The 19,390-nt window shown below is 36.5% G+C and overlaps 1 protein-coding gene across 3 annotated transcripts; it reads left to right on the top strand.

Moving 5' to 3' along the window:
• The first annotated feature begins 625 nt into the window (after nucleotides 1–625).
• Nucleotides 626–17,772, top strand: IL18 (interleukin 18). 3 transcript variants are annotated; one of them, XM_008579942.1, is made up of 6 exons: nucleotides 626–817; nucleotides 8,445–8,531; nucleotides 9,314–9,325; nucleotides 12,946–13,080; nucleotides 13,888–14,021; nucleotides 17,529–17,772. In XM_008579942.1, the coding sequence occupies exons 2-6, from the start codon at nucleotides 8,453–8,455 to the stop codon at nucleotides 17,748–17,750; spliced, it is 582 nt and encodes a 193-aa protein (XP_008578164.1). In that variant the 5' UTR covers nucleotides 626–817; nucleotides 8,445–8,452; the 3' UTR covers nucleotides 17,751–17,772. The 3 variants fall into 3 exon arrangements, with proteins under 3 accessions (XP_008578164.1, XP_008578165.1, XP_008578167.1); XM_008579943.1 differs by having other exon boundaries at nucleotides 8,427–8,531; XM_008579945.1 differs by lacking the exon at nucleotides 9,314–9,325.
• The last annotated feature ends 1,618 nt before the right edge of the window (nucleotides 17,773–19,390 follow it).

Below are 19,390 nucleotides of genomic sequence, written 5' to 3'. Positions count from 1 at the left end.
AACGATGGGATGCATTGTGGCTTGCATCTGATATAGCAGATAAAGGAGTTTTATGAAAATGGACTTCTTCTATTCCACTGAAAAGGAAATCTTAATGGACTTTATCAACTATCCTTTGACCCCATGTCTGGCTTGGGGGAGAGGGGAAATCCTGAATGTGGTCATAAAGTGAACGAAATAAAATATTTTGCAAAATGTTCTTTCTTTTAAAAAAAAGTTACATTAAACATTGTAGGTGCTATGACAGTATTGTAGGAATTGCTCCAGTAGGGCTGATTGTTTAGCACTGTTAGATAAGAAAAAAGTTTTGTGCTGCAATGTGACCAGAAAGTTTCAAAACCGAGAGACTGATGCGTGAAAAGCAGATGCTTCTAATGGACTAACCAGGTGCTTTCCTTGAAGTGCTTGGATGTACTTCTGAAAGAGGTGCAGGTTTTGGAAAGGCCAGAACCCCAGCTTTTACAGAAGAAATGATTTCATTTAAATAGTGATTTTACATAAAAAGAAATACCATTTCAAGTTCTATTGCCCTAGGAAAGAGCCCGGGTTTGAAGGCGGGTCCAAGGCGTGCCAGTGGCAGTCTCCTCCCCTCTATCTTCTTCCTCGTTCCCGCCGAGCACTTGGCCCTCTCCCCAGACTGCTGGATCCAACAAGCAGCAAGGAGTTCTGTCTTCCGATGCTTTCTGCATTCCTGGCTGCCTACTTTGGCTGTTGAAGGGGCAACCTCTTGCTAAGTTCTATATCTAAGCCTCAGGAAATAGAAAGGGACTTCAAACCTTCCAGATCGCTTCCTCTCACGGGCAACTACTTGGCACGGGTAAGAAATATCATTCCCCTTTATTTGGAAACGCAGGCATGGCAATTGGAGATACATAAGCTAGAAAAGCAATTAAGAAGAATTTAAGTCATGACTATGACACTACTGTGATGGGCAGTCAGCAACAACATAAGGAACATAAGCAAACTCAGAGAAGATATTTTTCTCTCTTTTATCAACTATGAGAGAGTATCACTTTAGAGCAAAGGTTCTCAAACTTTTTGGTCTCGTACCCCTTTATACTCTTAAAAATTATTGAGGACCCCAAAGAGTTTTTATTTCTCTAAGTTATTTACTGTGTTACTGTAATTTACTGTATTAGAAATTAAAACAAATTTTAAAAATATTTATCTAGTAATATATTTTAAAATAACAAAAAGCACATTACATGTTAGCATAAATAGCATTTTAAATTAGAGATAAGTATGTATTCTGAAAATATCTACTCTGAAAAGTGACATTGTTTCTCATTTTTACAAATCTCTTTAATGACCGGCTTAATAGAAGACAGCTGGATTCTCATTTTGCATTCAGTGTATTGCAGTATCACACAGAATGTAGCCTCTGGTATAAATAAACAAGTAAATCATAAAATAAGCAAGCTTGTCTTTAAAGGGAGTCTCAACTCTGAATTGATGATATTACAAAAAACAAAAAAATTGCCCACAGTTGATAATCTTGTGGAATCTGCAATAGAACCCTTGGTTTGGGCTACAGTTGGATAATATTATAGCATTCCCCAGGAGAATTTTATTTCACAATAAGGAAGAGGCTGAATAAATATCTCTATTTTGAAGTTGAATAACAAAAATTAGGATGCCCTTAAATTCCTCTTTACTTTTTGCCTATATTCAACTATTTTAAGTGCTGTTAAATCTTCCTTCAAGTTATATTTTTACAAAGATAAAAAATATATATCTTTTTTATCTGCAGTGTTTTCCTATTGCCTATGAGGTTAAATTCACACTCTTCTACATGTCTTCCAAAGCCCTCCATAATCTGACTTACCTTACCTTATGATCACTGCAGGACAGCAGGACTGTTCCACTACAGTCAAAAATGGCTCCATTCAGTCTACCCCCACCACAACATGGTTTTGATTATTACATAAATGCTCTTCCATGTCTTTCTCCATCAACCAATTCTTTTTCTTTTCTTTCTTTTTTTTTGGTGGCTGCTGGTACAGTGATCCAAACTGGTGCCCTTGGTGTTATAAGGCTATGCTCTAACCAACTTAGCTAACCAGCCAACCCACCCATCTACCAATTCTTAACCATGCCCTTCTCCTTCTATTCAAATATTAAAGCATTTTTTCCATATAAATTCAATTGTCCATTTTGCAAAAGATCATTCCAACTACATTAGTTCCATTTTGGCTTTTTGCTTCAAGTCTGTATTTAGCTGTTGATTAAATATACCTTTTATAATTAATTGTCTAACTTTTGAAGTCTTCTACTCCCACCTGTTCTTTGCCCACATACACACATTCATAATATTGCAGAATTTTCAAGGACAAAATGTTTTACAGAACTGAAAAGTTACATTTTGATCTGATTGCTGTCAAGATGATTACCTACCTGATTTTAGGGAATTAGTTATGTAGCATGTTTCCTCATTTCATCCCATACCTATTCCACAGAATTGGAATTCCACAGTAAGGATAAACATAATAATAGATGCTTTTCAAGTTCAAGGCTTTTTACTTTTAATCTAATAGTATGTTTTTAAACTCCTGGTGGCTTAATGATGCTGGTTATGTAATAAATATTCAATAACTATATGTTGTCTTAGAATTATGAGGAAGTGGTTACTAGGGCATTTGCCACATAGAAATTGTTCTCTCCTTGCAGCCTTAGCTAGAATCTAGAGTTGCAGAATGCTGAAGCTTGGGAAAAGACCTTAAAGACTGACCATCCAACTTCCTTGTTGTCCACATGAGGAACCGGAGACCCTCAGAATTAAGTGCCTTGCACCTGACAAAATTGGAACTCATGTGGCCTAATTTCCATCTTGATATTCTAACAATCATTGACCTCTGGCTAGTTTTCAAAGGCTTGTATAACTAAAACTTTTTTTTGTTTCAAAGATCCAATTGTTGCTGCATACTCTTTCAGTCTTTCTGAGGTGGTTTATAACTTTTTAAAAAAATTTCAGTAGTCTTAGAATCTTAGATGAAGTATTCAAAGCATTTTAATCCAATCTATGGAACTATAATTTTCATAGATTAGAGTTAAGAAGGAAAAGGAACATGGATGAGAAAGAAAAAGAGGAAAATTGGAGGGAGGAGGGAAGGGAAAGAGAACACAATACTTGCAATCATAGATGTATTGAGACCTAACGAAAAGAGTGGTAAAAAATAAATAAATAAATAAATAAACAAATGAAGAATTCACATGAAATAAAAAAGAAACTACTAGGGAAAAAAAAGAAGGGGAAGAATATTAGAGAAATTATTCTATTTTTAAAAACCTGTTTTCAGGCTTCCCTCATTTTCTTTCTCTTTCTTGTTGGCTTTCAGATGAAGTGAAAGTTTTAAGACAGAAAAGAAATTCCACTACTTTCTTTCCACACTGTTTCCATGGCAACAAGGCTAATTATAGCAGACATTTATTCATTTAACATTTATTGAGCTCCTACTACGTAGTAAGGTCTTTCCAGACGTCAAAGATTGCGGGGTGGGGAAAGATAACTCATCTTAAAGAAACTCAAGATTGAAGCTGGGGAGACCTATTTGTAATCAGAGTAATCTTACTTCAATCTAGTAAGGGCTATTTCAAAAGCATAAACAGTGAGTGAGAGGAAGGGGGACTTGGAAGAGAGAATGATTAGCTAGGAATGGAGAAGTCAGGGAAGTTTTCCTAGAGGAGATATTCAAGATAGGACTTAAAGCATGAAGAGTGAAGAAGGGTTCGGCAAGCAAGAAAAAGCCGGGGAAGTGCTAGCCTGGCACAGGGAATAACTGGCAACGATATGGAGTGGAGAAGAGTAAGGAAGTAAGAAAACCAAGTAGAGGAGTATTAAAATAGAAGATGCCAGAAGTGACGAGGGCTTGATTTAAAACAGTGCTGGTAGAGATGGAGAGGAGAGACCAAATTCTAGAGACTCTCTGAGTTAGAATGGACAATTTATCAGATAGGGGAAAGGTTAAACAAAGGAGTCAAGGATGACTCCCAGGTTTTGGTTTTGGGCAGGTTACTTAGGCATATTTGGAAAGGAATTAATTAGATATCTTACAGTTGGAACTATGGATCTGGAGCCAGAAATTTATATTTTCAAGTTACCTATCCCCCAATAACTACCACCATCATTCTACTTTATAGCCAAACTTTGTAAATGAATAGTTTGTAATCAGTGTCCTTTCTTTTTTCCCCTCCCATTGTGTCATAGATCCTTGTCAACTTGCCTTTTGCTACCTCCACTTCACCCAAACTATTCTACAGGTAGCAAAACTTCCTAATTGCCAAATTCAATGAACAAATTTAAGCTTGCATCTAAATTATGGGGTCTACAGCATCTCGTTTCAAGCAGCCTGTCCTTGAAACTCCTTTCTCCCTTGGCTTCTGTAACACATCTCTCTTAGATTTGCAAAACTGAACCAATTATTTTCCACTCAAGCTGTTTTTTCATTCTCTTTTTTTCTTAGTTCATGAGATAACCACTCAACAAATTGCCCAAGCCAGAAATTTTAAAGTCATCCACAGTTCCTCCTTTTTCCATTTGACCCATAACGAATCAGCTGAAAAATACTGCTGTTTTACATTTCTTGAATCCACTACCTTAGTTTGTAGCCTCATCAATTCTTAACTGTTAAAATTTCTTCTGAGGTTGTTTTCTGGCCTCTGTTCCATCTTGCCCAATAGAATCTATTCTCTATTCTGCTGCAAGAGTGAGCTTTTTTTTTTTTTTTTTTTTACGGCCATCCCTATATGGGATCCAAACCCGTGGCCTTGGTGTTATCAGCACCACACTCTCCCGAGTGAGCCACAGGCCGGCTCCAAGAGTGAGCTTTTTAAAACATATATTTGACCATGCCTTTCTCCTACTTAAGTCAGTATTTTTTCAGGTAAAAAAAAAGCTCTGATATTTTAGCCTACTTAAACAAGGCCCTTATAATCTGACCCATCTTTCTAAGCTTTTGTCAAAAGAACTAAATTTCAAGTTGCATTTTATGTGAATTCAACTAGGCAAAATCAAGCTAATGCAATATAAAAATAATAGTCAAATGGAAATAATGTGAATTCCTCCAAGTTAAATAGTTTATCTAGAATACCATAATTTCAAAGCTGATAGGCCAAATAAGGTGTAAACTGTTAACACTATTGCCACGTGGAAGTGTCTGTTATACCTGGTAGAATTATCTGCTTCAATGTCAGTATTATGTAAATGAGGCTATTCTTTAAATATCTCAGAAGTTCTTGAAACACACAGGTTATTATTGTCCTATTTTTTCAATAAAATAATTTGAAATATTTTTATGCCTGAAAACAATATTTTCAAAGTGCTAAGGGGTATTGCTACTGCTTTTGCTAAAAAAAAAAAAAAAAAAAAATTCCAAATAAATAAGTTGGAACAAAATTTAGATGCAAAAAAAAAATGTTAAAAAGACCAAAGTACTACCATGATAGGCTGTGTGGAGAGAGCACTCTACAAAACATTAGTAAATAATTCTGGGAATGTTGAAAAAAAAAAGCAAGAATACATTTTGGTTGTTGTAGATTTATGCACTCTAAGAATATCTCCTCCCATACGTCTACATTTATTCCCAAGGAAAACTTAATCTTGAACTATATGAGATCTTCAGAAATGCATTCTTCCCATAAAATGTGACTACATTTGCATTATTTATGGCAAATGTAAAAATGATAAGACCTCGAACAACTCATGTTCTCTCAGCCTCTCTGCTTCCTGGCTTTTGTTCACCTTGTTCCCTCCTTGTGGAAATTCTTCTGCTGGCCTTGAAAATGTCTGCCTCTCTTTCAAGGCAGTGCAGTCATCACTTCATCTGAGAAACTTTCTCTAACACCACCAAACAGAAAGAGAGGACATCTTGTAAATCCAGCTCTTACAGCACTCATTACACTATTTTATAACTATTTGTATGTTCGTGTCTACCACTAGACTCTGAGTCACTGGAGGGTAGGAACTAAGTCTCATTCACATGTGTTTCATCAGCTTCTAGCCCCATTCCTCATGCATAGTGGATGCTCAATAATTAATCAATGAATGAATTCAAATACAGTGTAGTACTATTAGTTTTTAAGGTTATGTATCCTTCTCTAAATCCATTTACTCATTGAGTAAATACTGTAGTAAACACTAGTAATTTAATTCAATTCCTGCTTATACTGTTTGGTACAGTTCAGGTGAATAACTTTAATCAATATGTGTGTATGGGCATTAGCTCAGTTGGTTAGAACCGGTGTTATAACACCAATGTCAAGGGTTTAGATCCCCCATACTGGCCAGCTACCAAAAAAAAAAAAGGAAAAGAAAAATATACATATGTGTGCATTATATAATATTAAACTTTGTAGAGAAGACCACCCTAGCCATTATTTCACCAGTTGATAACTAATCAACACAGACCGCCTCTCAGGTTAACAAATGTCTGCCTTCTCAGTTAATGCAATCGTTAAAAATTCATTCTGACACTAATAGCAGGCACTATGTTGAACAGTGAAGCCATAAAGGTGAGTAAAGAAAATGCCCTCATAGGACTCACAATCTAGTTTTTATGATTCTGGTTTTTAATCTTAAAGTTTGTTTGTTTTTAGTAAAAAAAAATTTTTAGATTTAACAACCTTCTCACCCTTTGCTATATACCTCTATTATTTTCCCATCAGAGTCTCCCTTATGCCGTCTTTTAAAAATTAGGTGACAATTCTAGATTTTAAATTTAAATATTTATTTTAAATTTAAATAAAAATTTAAATATTGTTTAAATTTAAATATTTATTTAAGTTTAATAATTACCCACATTTGGATGTGTGTAAGGAACTGAATCTAGAGAAAACTGTTAAATAGCCACCAACTAACCAGTATTTGGGGTTATCTTAATTTAGATTAAGTTTTTATCAACTGAGTCTCCCTGTTTTTGTTTTTTGTTTGGTTTTTTTTGGCAGCTGGCCAGTACAGAGATTGAACCCTGGACCTTGGTGTTATCAGAATCATGCTCTAACCAACTGAGCTATCTGGCCAGCCCACAACTGAGTTTTAATTTCCTCCTTCCTCTACCATATATGCTTGGACTTAGATTATGCTCTACCTATGAGCACAGATTTATAAATATTCCCCAAAATACCATTAACAACTGTGACCCAAGCACATTCTATGGAATCCCAAATATAACTGCCCCTAGGGCCCTAAGGCACTGCTGAACTCTGGAGTTGGGCTTCCTAATATTTTTGTGGCATGGACCTCCACTGGCAATCTGGTGAAGCCTATGGACTCCTTCCCAGAATAATATTTACATGCATAAAATTAAATACTTAGCCTTATAGAGGAAACCCATTATACTAAAATAGAGTTATCAAAAAATTTCTAAACAAATTTTGAGATAGTATATATGTGCTTCTACTAACATATTAAATAACAAGATCTACTGGTGGGACTAATAACTGTAATTTCAAAGTAGTAATGAAGTTAAACCATATTTCAAGATCTCTGCAACAATTGTAATGTAATAGTAAATATATACCTCTGTTAGTGACAGAATCACAGATACTGCTAAGAATACTGTAGTTTGTTTCCTACACTACTAATGGAAGGAATGCTAAATTTTAATTAGAAGCTGGTGAAAATAAATATGTATTTTTTTTTCCATCCAATTTCAAAGATTTCCCGGATTTAGAATCCCTACTCCATGACAGAATCCTGAAAGCATACATACCTTATTGGAGTGAGGTGAGATGGGCCAGAGGGGAAGAGCAAAGAGAAGAATTTTAAATTTTTTATATCCTGTATTATTTGATTTTTATACATCAAGATTGTATTTATTTACTGCTTGTATAAAAAAACATAGTATAAGCCAGACTCCAGATCAAAAGCTGCTGCTGCTTAAGGAGAAAAAGGGCCATCAAATACCAGTGCCCTTCAGCCCTCTCCTACCATATCCCTACCCCCGAGGGGAAAAAGTATTTTTATCATTGCGTCACCTTTGCACTTTGACATTGAAGACACAAACCTTCAGCCTCTCACCTATGGGAACCCATTGGTTGTGATACAAGGATGGAACCAGTCCCTAGTTAAAGGACAGGATGAGGTGTGTTTCGGGCATCCTCAGATGCAGCCTTATTTATATTGTTAATGTATTTATATTTCCCCAAGGAATACTAGAACAATAATTCAGTTAAATAGTGGGCCATTTATCTAACCTTTATAATATTGTTTAAAAATGAAAAAAATACTTCCTAAATTCCAAATATCTGATGGTTTGTAGGAGAACACTTAAACATAGGCATTCATAAGCTGAAACTCCTGGCATTTGTCAAATGTCCAGAGTGTTCATCAGCATAGTAGGTGATAAACTGACTTCTGAATTTGGAGGTAGTAGAAGATAATAGTAAAAGGTTTCTTTTACATAAAAAGAACGGTCATTTCCTTTTAACAGAGGCTCTGCATTCATTAGGAATAAAGATGGCTGCTGAACCGGTAGAAGACAATTGCATCAGCTTTGTGGCAATGAAATTTATTGACAATACACTTTACTTTATAGGTAAGTCTAAAGCAATAGAACAGAACATGGTTCAGATAAATGCATTCAACCAGAAAAGATGTCGTGAGGTGAACTACGAGGTGATTACTTTTTGTCACCAAATTCCATTGTAATATTAATGACTCTTTTTTCTGAAAAAAAAAAAAATTGGACATCTAGAAATTAACCATAACATGCCCAAGGCCTCAGCACTTTGTCCCACCACATGTCCTGGCACTTTAATTAGCAGTAGCCCACTCTCAAGGTGGCAGCAGGTGCATATCATGAAAATACCAACAAACTGAGTATATTTGGGAAATAGGATTTCCCAAAGCAAGCTGGCAAATGGTATAAGAGATACCCTATATCTAAAGTTCTGTGAGTGAGTTAATACCATTTTATGTAAATGTATTTGACAAATAAAAATTGATTCTTATGTTTAATCTTCTGTGAGCAATTTGGCTTCATTTGAAAACTTCATGAAAAAGACCTTAAGTGACTTTCCATTTAAGCAATAAATTTGAGTAAAATCTATCACTTTATAAAATTTTTTTTTCAGCTACATATTAAAAGTTATAGATCCTAAGTTTAAGTTTTATATCTAACATACTTGAGAATACAATCTAATGAGCTTCATTTTGTGGGCCAATTATATAATATTTCTCATGAAGGTCATCCTCAGTAAAATAGGGGTTAAAGAATGAGGAGTGGCAGGAAAGAGTAGTGAAAGGATAGGGTAAGAGGAAATTCTGAATTGGAATATAGAATTTAACCTATTTTGTTTCTCCTTTTTTCTCCCTTAGCTGAAAGCGATGGTAAAGTATAAATGTATTTATTTTTCTTTATAAAGTAAGTAGCTGCTTGAGACATATTCATATCACCATTATCAGCTGGAAGAAACTGTCCACGTGGTACCAGTTTATTTGGGCAGCCAGTCTTCTGTCAAAGGAATGGAGACTCAATAGGACAGCCTTGGAATGAAGAAGACTATAAGGGAGACAAAGAAGAACCTTCTACCAAAATTCCTACACCTTAGGAAATTCTCCAGCTCTTAGAATCTACAAAATAGACCTTGCCTGTTACATAGGTCCTAAGATTATCAGGGAGTCATTGATTATCTGGAAGACATAAGAAAGGGGGACTGAAACAAGAGAATTGTCCAAAATCAGTAACATCTTTCTTCTTCAATCTCCTATCTCAGAAATGCTTTGGGAAGAAACCTGGGAGGCTCCCAGGGGTCAGAAAACTTTGGAAGTAGAGGAGATGGGGCAGAGGGGGTATGGGGGACGCACAAGCCAACCAAATACAAAAGCCAAGATATAAAAGCAAGCATGGCATGTATGAGGAATTAAAGTAATTCAGAATGTATACAGAGTGGGAGTACCAGAATGATGAGAGAAGCTAGAGTGATAAATAGGATGCAGATCAAGTTCTCTTATTCCCAGATATGAAATTTGGACCTTATCTTGGGGGTAATAGGGATTCATTAAATAGAATATGTATTAGATAAGATACAGATTAGTGTGCTGTAACAAAGAGATCCAAAAATATAGTAATTGAAAAAGATAGAAAATTTTTCTCTCAAATAAAGTCCAATAGACATTTCGGTATTAACACGGCTGAAGGCAGCCTGATGATGTTGGGATCTCAAGTTTCTTCTATCTTGTTATTCCATCATCCTCTAGTTGTTGAACTCATTCACATTGGAAATCATCATACTACCTGGGTCCATATCTGAGTTACCAAGAAACAGTCAAGAGACCCATTCCTTTTAAAGGCTGTACTTGGAAGTCGTACACATCAATTCCATTCATATTCCATTGACTAGAGTTTAGTCACGTGGCCACACCAACTGCATGGAAATTTGGAAAATATAATCTTTGTAATGTGCTTCGTTAAAATTCATAGGTAACATGATCATATGTTTAAAATATCCTTCTGGCTTCAGTTTGAAGACTTGATAGGACAGAATATGGGAGACCAAAAAAAGAGGATGCTTGTTAAGAAGCTATTATTTTAGTTACTATAAGAAATAATGGTGACATGAATTAAGGTAGGCATAGTGGGGTGCCAGTGAGGAGCTGTGAATGGAGTTTAGAGATACTTAAAAGAATCAATAGGATATGATTTGGGGTTAGATTTGCAAGAGGATGGAGAGGAAGGCAGAGAAGATGATGCCTAAGTTTTTTCTTAGGCAATTTGTACCATTCAATGAAATAAGAAACATGGGAGGAAGAGCAGGTTTTGGTGTGTAAGGCAAAGAGGAAGACAGATGATGAATTTAGTTTTGGATCTTGAGGTATCTGTGAGACATCCTAGTGGAGATACCCAGTAAACTCCTGGACATTGGTTCAGAACTCAGGACAAAGATTTGGGCTAGAGATAGAGATGTAGAAGGCTTAGGTGTAGAAATAGCATCTGAAGCTATAGGAGTAAAAAGAAATCAGAAGAAATGTGTAAATGAGAGAGTGAAAGCCAAGGACTAAACTCAGGAATACCCACATTTAAAAGATGCAGTAGAAAAGAAGCTAATAAAAAACATAGAGCAGACTAACCAAAAAGGAAGAATAAAAAACAAGAGAATGCCACAGACTTCCAGGAGAGCATTTCAGGATGGAAGTAATAGGCACTGTATTGAATTTTGCAGCCTTGGAAATCAAGGGCCAGAAAGCATCTATTAGATTTAGCAACAGGGAGTTTGGTGATCTCAGTGGAAGCAGTTTGATGGAGAAATGGGGCAGAGACAGATTACAACATGTAGAAGAGTGAATGAAAAGTAAGAAAATGATGCAGACAATTCTTGCCAGAAGCTTGGTTATTAAAAGGAGAGAAACAAGGTGCAGAGTGGGATAGGGTTGAGGGAGGGGTTTTAAATCTCAGAATGAAAAGTTTTATGCTTTTCTGATTATAAAAATAATGTGTTTATTGTAACTAATTCAGGCAGTGAAGAAAGATAATAAAATGAAGATAAATGGAAACACGAAAGTCATCCAGAAATAATAGCTATCGTTTTGATGTAAACTTTCTATACTTCTTTCAGTATATAGGTATTTATACACAAATGCTTATATTTTTTATTAAAAGGAATTGTACTATACCCAAACTTCTTTTTCTAGTTAGCTGTGTATATGGATGTCTTTCCATGGCAATGAATAATTTCAGTTATGTTAAATTCATAATATTCTATAGTAAGTACATATCAAAATTCATTGAATCGGGGCCGGCCCGGTGGCGCACTGGATAGTGCCCCGCTTGGGAAGTGCGGCGGCGCTCCCGCCCGAGGGTTCGGATCCCACATACAGACCGGTTCCCGCTCACTGGCTGAGCGAGGCGCGGGAGCAACACTTAGGGTTGCAATCCCATTGCTGGTCCCGGTCCGGTACGGGGGCGACACTGAGGGTTGCGATCCATTGCCGGACACGGAAAAAAGACAAAAAAAAAAAAAAAAATTCATTGAATCAATCCCCAATTGATGGACATATAAGTTTTTTCCATTTTGTTATTAACAGTGCTCCCATAAGCATTCTTGTACAAAAATACTTACACATTTGTCTGATTGTTTGTTTAGGAAAAAAATCCAGGAAGGAGAATTGCTGAGTTGATAGAAGAGAGGGGATGATTGGTAAATCAAGGTCTCAGTAGAGGGTACACGCAGAACACAAATGGGATCAGCTTTAGATACCAGAAGGGACACTTTTTCCACATTTTCCCTCGAGACAAGAGGAGTAGAGGACATTACTAGTGGTGCCACAGTTAAGTTTGTAAGTGGAATAGCAAGAAATCATTTACTGATAGTGAGAGCAGAGGTGATGGCACAGGGGTCCTGAAAAGAGTGAAGAAAATCTGAAATTTTTTGCAGCTGTGGGCTATAGAAGAGATTACTGAACTGGAAAATAAAAAATATTGACAGTTGATGTGCTTGTAATGGCACCAATTCGAACATTTGTATAATTGTTCATCAGCAGCTCTTGGCAGCCAGGTTTGGAGTTTTATAGCTGAAAGAAAAATGCGTTAGAGATTTAAGGCACTGGCAAAAGGGTAGATAAAATGGTGAACCATGAGGTCCAGCTGCACAGGGAAGCAAGAGAAGACAGGAAGAGGGTATATAGGAAATAAGAGTCAGAAGACTGGAGGACTGACTTAGTGATGTTTAAGAACACGTAGAGTAAAATCATAAGAAAACTAAAAGGATAGAAGAATGGTCAGAAAGTAGGGTATTTGAAGTTAACATTTCAGAGGTATCATGGTTCTGAGTGGTGACAAGAAACAGTATGCCCGTACAAGTAAGTTAAAAAAAAAAATAGGCAACTTTATCATAGCTGCTTCTGGAACAGGCAATTGTAATTAATAGTTACTGAAAACTCAAATATATAGTATGTCTATTGGTAGATTTAGGGAAAAAACTTAATTTTTAAAGATTTGATGTATATTGTAGAAGGCCTGGAGTCAGATTACTTTGGCAAGCTTGAACCTCGACTGTCAATCATACGAAATTTGAATGACCAAGTTCTCTTCATTGACCAGGGAAAGCAACCTGTGTTTGAAGATATGTCCGATTCTGACTGTACAGGTATTTTTTTTTAATACTTGCAAACATAGAAATGACTAGCTGCTACTTATTCCACTTTACTACCTACATTTTTCTGCACTAGACCCAATCCTTAGATGAAAAATCACAGGGGTAATAATAATTTTACTTATGTAAACTTTATAGGGCATCCATATTTTTTAGTTGGGGTGAAAAATTGGATACAGTAAAGACATTGGTAGGGATCATACCACTCTGGATATACCTACACTTGGATCACCACACCCTTCAATGTAATTGCATTATCCATGTAAGATCTCTATAACATTGGATCCTTAATCCCTGCTGGTTATAGCTGAAAATGCTAATAGCATTTAAAAACTCAAAATTAACAATAAATACGCAGGCATTTCAAATGAGTTCATCTTCCACCAGAAACTTAGAGTGCCTTAGAAAATGAGTAAGTTTACTGTGCCTCCCAAGGTATGAATCCCAAATGTCAGTTTTAGGCTGAGTTGAAGCAGTGGATGTACATTCTTGAAAAATACAGAATTTCTACCTTAAGAAATTTATCTTTAATATTCTATTTAGCATTTAAAAGTGAAAGACAGTCTTTTAGAATTCTGAGTATCTTTAATATACTCAAAAAGTTGCTACATGTGTGTTGTAACACACAATTAAATGTATTTTAAGGAATGTTTGACCAGGATAGTCTCCTGCTGACTGGCCAAATCTCAGAGTGCTGGAATGGTAAAGCATCTATTAAGAACTGTCCTTTGGTTAAATTTTCAAAAATACTGATTTGCAAAATGATTTTTAACTAGTGTTCTCACTTGATGTTTATTTCAGATAATGCATCCCAGACAGTATTTATAATGTACATGTATAAAGATTGCCATGCTAGAGGTATGGCTGTAACCATCTCTGTCAAGTGTAAGAAAATGTGTACTCTTTCCTGTGAGAACAAAATTATTTCCTTTAAGGTAAGACTGAGACTTACTTTCTTTTTACTTATATTAGTGGGCAAAATTAGAAAACCCAAATATCTTCAGTCCAACCTTTTGTCTAGGAATTGCAAGGAGAAGAGAGAACCGCTAAAATGGTTAATTACTAAAAATTGTCAAACTCTTTAACCTCTTGTGATAACGTTATGGTTTTCCTGAGCCTGTCATAACCTGGGTCTTCTGAATAATCAATTTATATGTAAATAATAATATGAAATACATATGTGAATTATATATTTATTTAAGAATAGCATGTGATTTTCCAGAATAAGCCCTGCTACATAGAATAAAGCTAATTGTTCTTCTGTAAATTCACTACTTTATAAATTACAATGATAATATTTTAATCCCTAATTATTTTGTCACTGCTTCTTAGCTTGAGCCTTGGCCACATCCTCAGCTTTCAATTGATGTTATATTACCTTTAATGTTAATCTTATTGAATAAAATTAACAAGATTAACTGTAAAATAATGCCATAATTATCTCAAAGCTAGATATAAATTATTTCTGACAACTACTTTTTTTCTCTATTATTCTCCATTGTTATTCTCTATCATTTTTCTCTATTTTCACCATTATTATTAGATAAACAACCATTGACTATAGCTACAGACTGACCCAGAAAACTTTTCTCCCTTGAGAGCAGCCAGGCAATGCTCCCAAACTGACAGTGCTTCAAAGGATAATCACATGTCATGAAGACTCTCTGAGTGGGGATTTGCCAACAAAGAATTGCTAGGATCACCAAGTCTCCACTAAAAGAAAGTTAGGGTATGACCTTAGTGGAAGTGCTAAGGGGCAACATGGGAGGGAGAAAAAAGCCACTCTAAAATGTAATCCAAGTAAGAACAACCTGTATGCAACAGATACAACATCCAAATAAATCCCTAAGCCATCTCCTTCCAACTAGAATGCCACCCCTTCAGGTGGCAATTTGAAGTCCCCATTCTAGACCTGATAGGCAGGAAGCTTAGTTATCATCATGGCATTAAAGGCCTGGGATGGAAGAGCAGGGTAGAAAGGGTTAAACATGTTGTTACTGAGCAACAGAATCAGAAGGGAAGGAGAGGGCCAAACTCATGCTATGTGGGGTGTAGGAAAATCAGTGCAGAGGCAGATTCAGAAACTGGGATAAGCTTGACCTACCAGTGTATTCTTGTTGGGAGAGACTGGTAAGAATGTTAAGAAGATGAAAATAATGCTTGTAACGTAGTAAGAACTGGGGAAAATCCAGGTTGGAGGGAGCCTGAAGCTTATACAATTTGGTGGCCCTTTTAAAGAAAGAATATAGAATTACCAAAGGCTCAAACTTGACAATTTGTTTAGAATAAGAAAGAAGGGGGGCCTTAGAAGAGACCTGTGCAAGTGAGGGGCTCTGACACTTAAGCTTCATTAGCTTCATAGCAAATCCACTTCTGGAAGGAACTCAGTAAATATTAGTTGGAGGGATATAGGGAGACAAGGAGGAAAGGAGGGGAGGGAGTAAGGGAGGATGGGAGGGAGGGGTAGGCTAGGTCTAGTTTTAGCTCTTGCTCTTTACCCCCCCCCCTCCACTAACGAGGATCCTATCAGTGGTTATAAATGTAGACTGGGTTCTAGATAATGAGATACAGCTGGCTGCCATTATGTCCTCATCTTTCTGTGTTGATTACTAGCTATAAGTCCTTTAAAGTTCTTTGGGCAAGAACCTTTACAAGATCAAGAGGTATTCGCTTCAAGAGGTATTCACTGTCAGTGTCTGTTTCTTATATATACTATACATCCAGGCTTGACTAAGGTTCTCTGAGACTTTTTAGTGCACTTGGGAGAGGACCAAAAGAACAAACAGTAGGTCAAGCTTAACTTTCGGGGGTTCACATTCATCCCCTCCTGATGTAAAGAATTCCTTGGCCCTTGGAGCACTCAAGTTTCACCAAGTAGGGCTTTCCAAGTTGGGGGTTCTCCATGGTCACTGAGATTGTTTCCACACCCATTTTCTGTGTACCTTGTCCATGATGGCTGTAAGTGGTCAACACCAAAACCAAGGAAAGTGACTGCCCCAACATTTCCTTGCTTCTATTCTGAAATGTGACATTGAACTGTGATTAAAGTGATAGCCTATTCTACTTATCCACACTCCCACCTTCAACTATAACTTTCCATGATAGGTTTGAACAGGCTTATCTTCCTCTGTAATATTAACAGAGCTTTTGAAATTTGGGGTAAGGATTATTTCTCACTTATACGTTAGACTTCACTGCGAAGTTGACTCCTACAGCTTAGAGTCTCTTCCTAAATTATGGTACACTGTAGACAACTGCACAATTAGACACCAGTGGGGGGAACTAGTTCATATTGTCATCAGCTCAGGATCCACACTTGTAAAGGACAAAGGTCAAGAGTTATGACTGTCAATTCCATAACTGAGTGAGAAGTTGGAAGTACTCCTCAGAGTCTTTCAGGAGTCTTAGGAGGATGATGAAGTGCTATTTTAATTCTGGAGGTTTTTCCATCAGTCCTGAGAATCACTTTGCTACCATGGGTTCAAAATTAAGTCTGAAATGTCTACTGGTTCCAGGATTAACATGAAAGAATGTTGGGTGGTCTCCATATTTTCTATTTCTCCCTGAAAAAATAGGTATGTTACAATAATAGGAAAAGTGCAAACAGTACTAGCAGTTGGATGGCCAGCAGGTTTATAGTTTCAAGTAATCTAGCCATTCTTCACAGGACCCTATTTTGTGACTGAAAGACACAAGAATCAGCATTTGGCCTTCCAGGGCAGGGCTCAGCCAAATAGACTACATTCAGGACAGAAATTCAAGGCTACTATGGAACTAGAGCACTTGGCAGGGAGATAGAGTCAAGGGCTGCTGACAGAGCTAGTACAACAGGGCTATGCAGGAACCCAGGATTGAGCCCTAGAACAAGTACTGGGTCTATTTACAAGAAGTTTCAGATCTAGGCTCCACTGAAAGCAGGAAGCTCAGCTCCTTGCACTTCCTCCCTCTCTTACAGTTGTCTCAGAAACTAGAGCTAGCCTAGGTTTATGGGAGGAGGTCATCAATATCTTTAGCCATGAATGGTTGGAGAGGACAGGAACCATTCTCCAACCTTAGCCCAAAAAGATTGTGGTGTTTGCTGGAACGCTACATTAGCCCAAAAAGGTTGTGGTCTTTGCTAGAACTCTACTTCATCTTGAGCAGATGTGGACTCCATGTGAAGAGAAAGGAGAGGAGAGAAGGAAGCTATCTGATAGATAAGGGAACACTAGAGGCTTGGACCTGCATTCCATGATGGGAAGTGTCAGAGTGAATAGGGAGAATAGAAGATTAGGTATTAAGGAGAGGAGATCAGTGTTCCTATATTCAGAGATTGTTTTTCTTAACTTTTGAGAAGAAAAATGACTATAGTTCTGTTTCATAATATATATCAAAATAAGCTGCATATATTCAAATTTTTCTGACCTAAAAAAATTAGGTAATACTGTTTTTTTTCTCTATAGGAAATCAGTCCTCCTGATAATATCAATGACACCAAAAGTGACATCATATTCTTTCAGAGAAGTGTTCCAGGACATGATGATAAGATACAATTTGAGTCTTCATCATATGAAGGGTACTTTCTAGCTTGTGAAAAAGAGAATGACCTTTTCAAACTCATTTTGAAAAAAAAGGATGAATGTGGGGATAAATCTTTAATGTTCACTGTTCAAAACAAAAACTAGATATTAAAATTCCATAATGGAACTTTCTGAGTTTTTGTGTTTCAGAATGGTTATGAGAGTTTATGAGCCAAATTATAGTGGTGAAATAAAAATGAATAATGGTCTCAAAAGATACCATTAAGAAGTGAATAAGCTTTCACAAAATTGAATTGACTGTCCCTTATTGTTGCTTTGTCCCCCACAGATTTGTCACCCCTTTTCCCCTGGGTGACAGAGCTACAAAGGATTACTCAAAGCCCATGTCTTCTGAGCAGTGAGAAGCTCCAAAGTGGTTAATCTCCCAGAACCCTCAAGCGAAAGGCATTCCTTCAATTTGGGAAATTAACCACGAATTGGGGCTCCCTTCTTGTATTTATTCTCCAGCCCAGGAAGTTACAGCAAGAGACATAGGTAGGGTTATAGTTTAACAATATAGGCTGGTAACTTTCAATAAAAACAAGTCAGATGACATTCCATTAAGGCAATTAAGTGGCCCACCAACAAAAGCTTGATCTTAGCAAACATTCTCTTTTCACAGCAATTTCCCAGTATCTTTACATATCAATCAGTAACTTGTCTGTCTTTCAACCATCAGCCTTGCTGTGCTACAACTCTTTATCTTACAACAGAGACTCAATAGCCTGGGGAAAAATTTCTGTTTTTTGTAAGGTCAATATTTGAAACTGCAAGGCTTTGGAAAACCAGGCCCTGTGAAGTACATTTGTTTTATAGTATACTCCACACCTTATCCAAGTGAATAAAATATTTGTATAAAGTTGTAAAAAAATGCATAGTTGGCATACACATTCTACATTATTAATTGGCACATAGATTGTACTCAGTAGAATTGTTTTGAATCTTTTGGGTTCTTGGTTCTATGATGAAAGATATTGATATTTGAATTTTCTAATTTTTAAGAATATCATTAAAGCCATCAAGATGATTATAAGGAGGCCACTCCACTTGACTAATTTCTGAATTTCTTCCAAAGTCAGGATATCTTTAAAAGTCAGTTTGATCCTGAATCCAGCAAAATATAAAAAGAATTATGTATTCTTATCAAGTGGTTTTCATCCCATGAATGCAAAGATGGTTTAATATCCTAAAATCAATCAACATAATATGCCATATTAATAGAATAAAGGATAAAATTCACATTCTATTTAAATAGATGCAGAAGAAGCATTTGACAAAATCCTATTTAAAATTAAAATTCTCAATAAACTGAAAGAGAAGAGAAATCCTTGACATGATAAGAGTCATTTATGAAAAATCTACAGCTAACATAATACTTAATGGTGAAAAACTGAATGCTTTTCCCCTAAGATCAGGGATAATGCAAGCATGTCAGCTCTTGCATCTTCTATTCAACATCATTCTGGCAGTTCTAGCCAGTGAAACCAGACAACAAGAAGAAATAAAAGGCATCCAGTTTAGAAAGGAAGAAGTCTTTATTTACAGACACTATAGTACGTAGAAAATCCTAAGGAATACACACACACACACATATACTCACACAACCCCTGTTAGAACTAATAAATGAGTTCAGCAAGGTTGCAGAATACAAGATTGATATATGCTGGAGACCAGCTCCGCAGGATTTGTTGGACCTGAATAGGTGGTGTGGCGTTAGCGAGGAAAGAAAGAGATGGACCACAGAT

This window comes from Galeopterus variegatus, unplaced genomic scaffold (assembly GCF_000696425.1).
Source record: "Galeopterus variegatus unplaced genomic scaffold, G_variegatus-3.0.2 Scaffold1986, whole genome shotgun sequence".
Lineage (NCBI taxonomy): Eukaryota > Metazoa > Chordata > Mammalia > Dermoptera > Cynocephalidae > Galeopterus > Galeopterus variegatus.
This window is presented reverse-complemented; position numbering and strand designations above follow the sequence as displayed.

Excerpts from the sequence above, each read along its gene's own strand:
- IL18 (XM_008579942.1), top strand. The coding sequence starts at position 8,453 with ATGGCTGCTGAACCGGTAGAAGACAATTGCATCAGCTTTGTGGCAATG. Across the intron at positions 13,081-13,887 it reads GTCCGATTCTGACTGTACAG|ATAATGCATCCCAGACAGTA; the intron begins GTATTTTTTTTT and ends TGTTTATTTCAG. Across the intron at positions 14,022-17,528 it reads ACAAAATTATTTCCTTTAAG|GAAATCAGTCCTCCTGATAA; the intron begins GTAAGACTGAGA and ends TTTTCTCTATAG.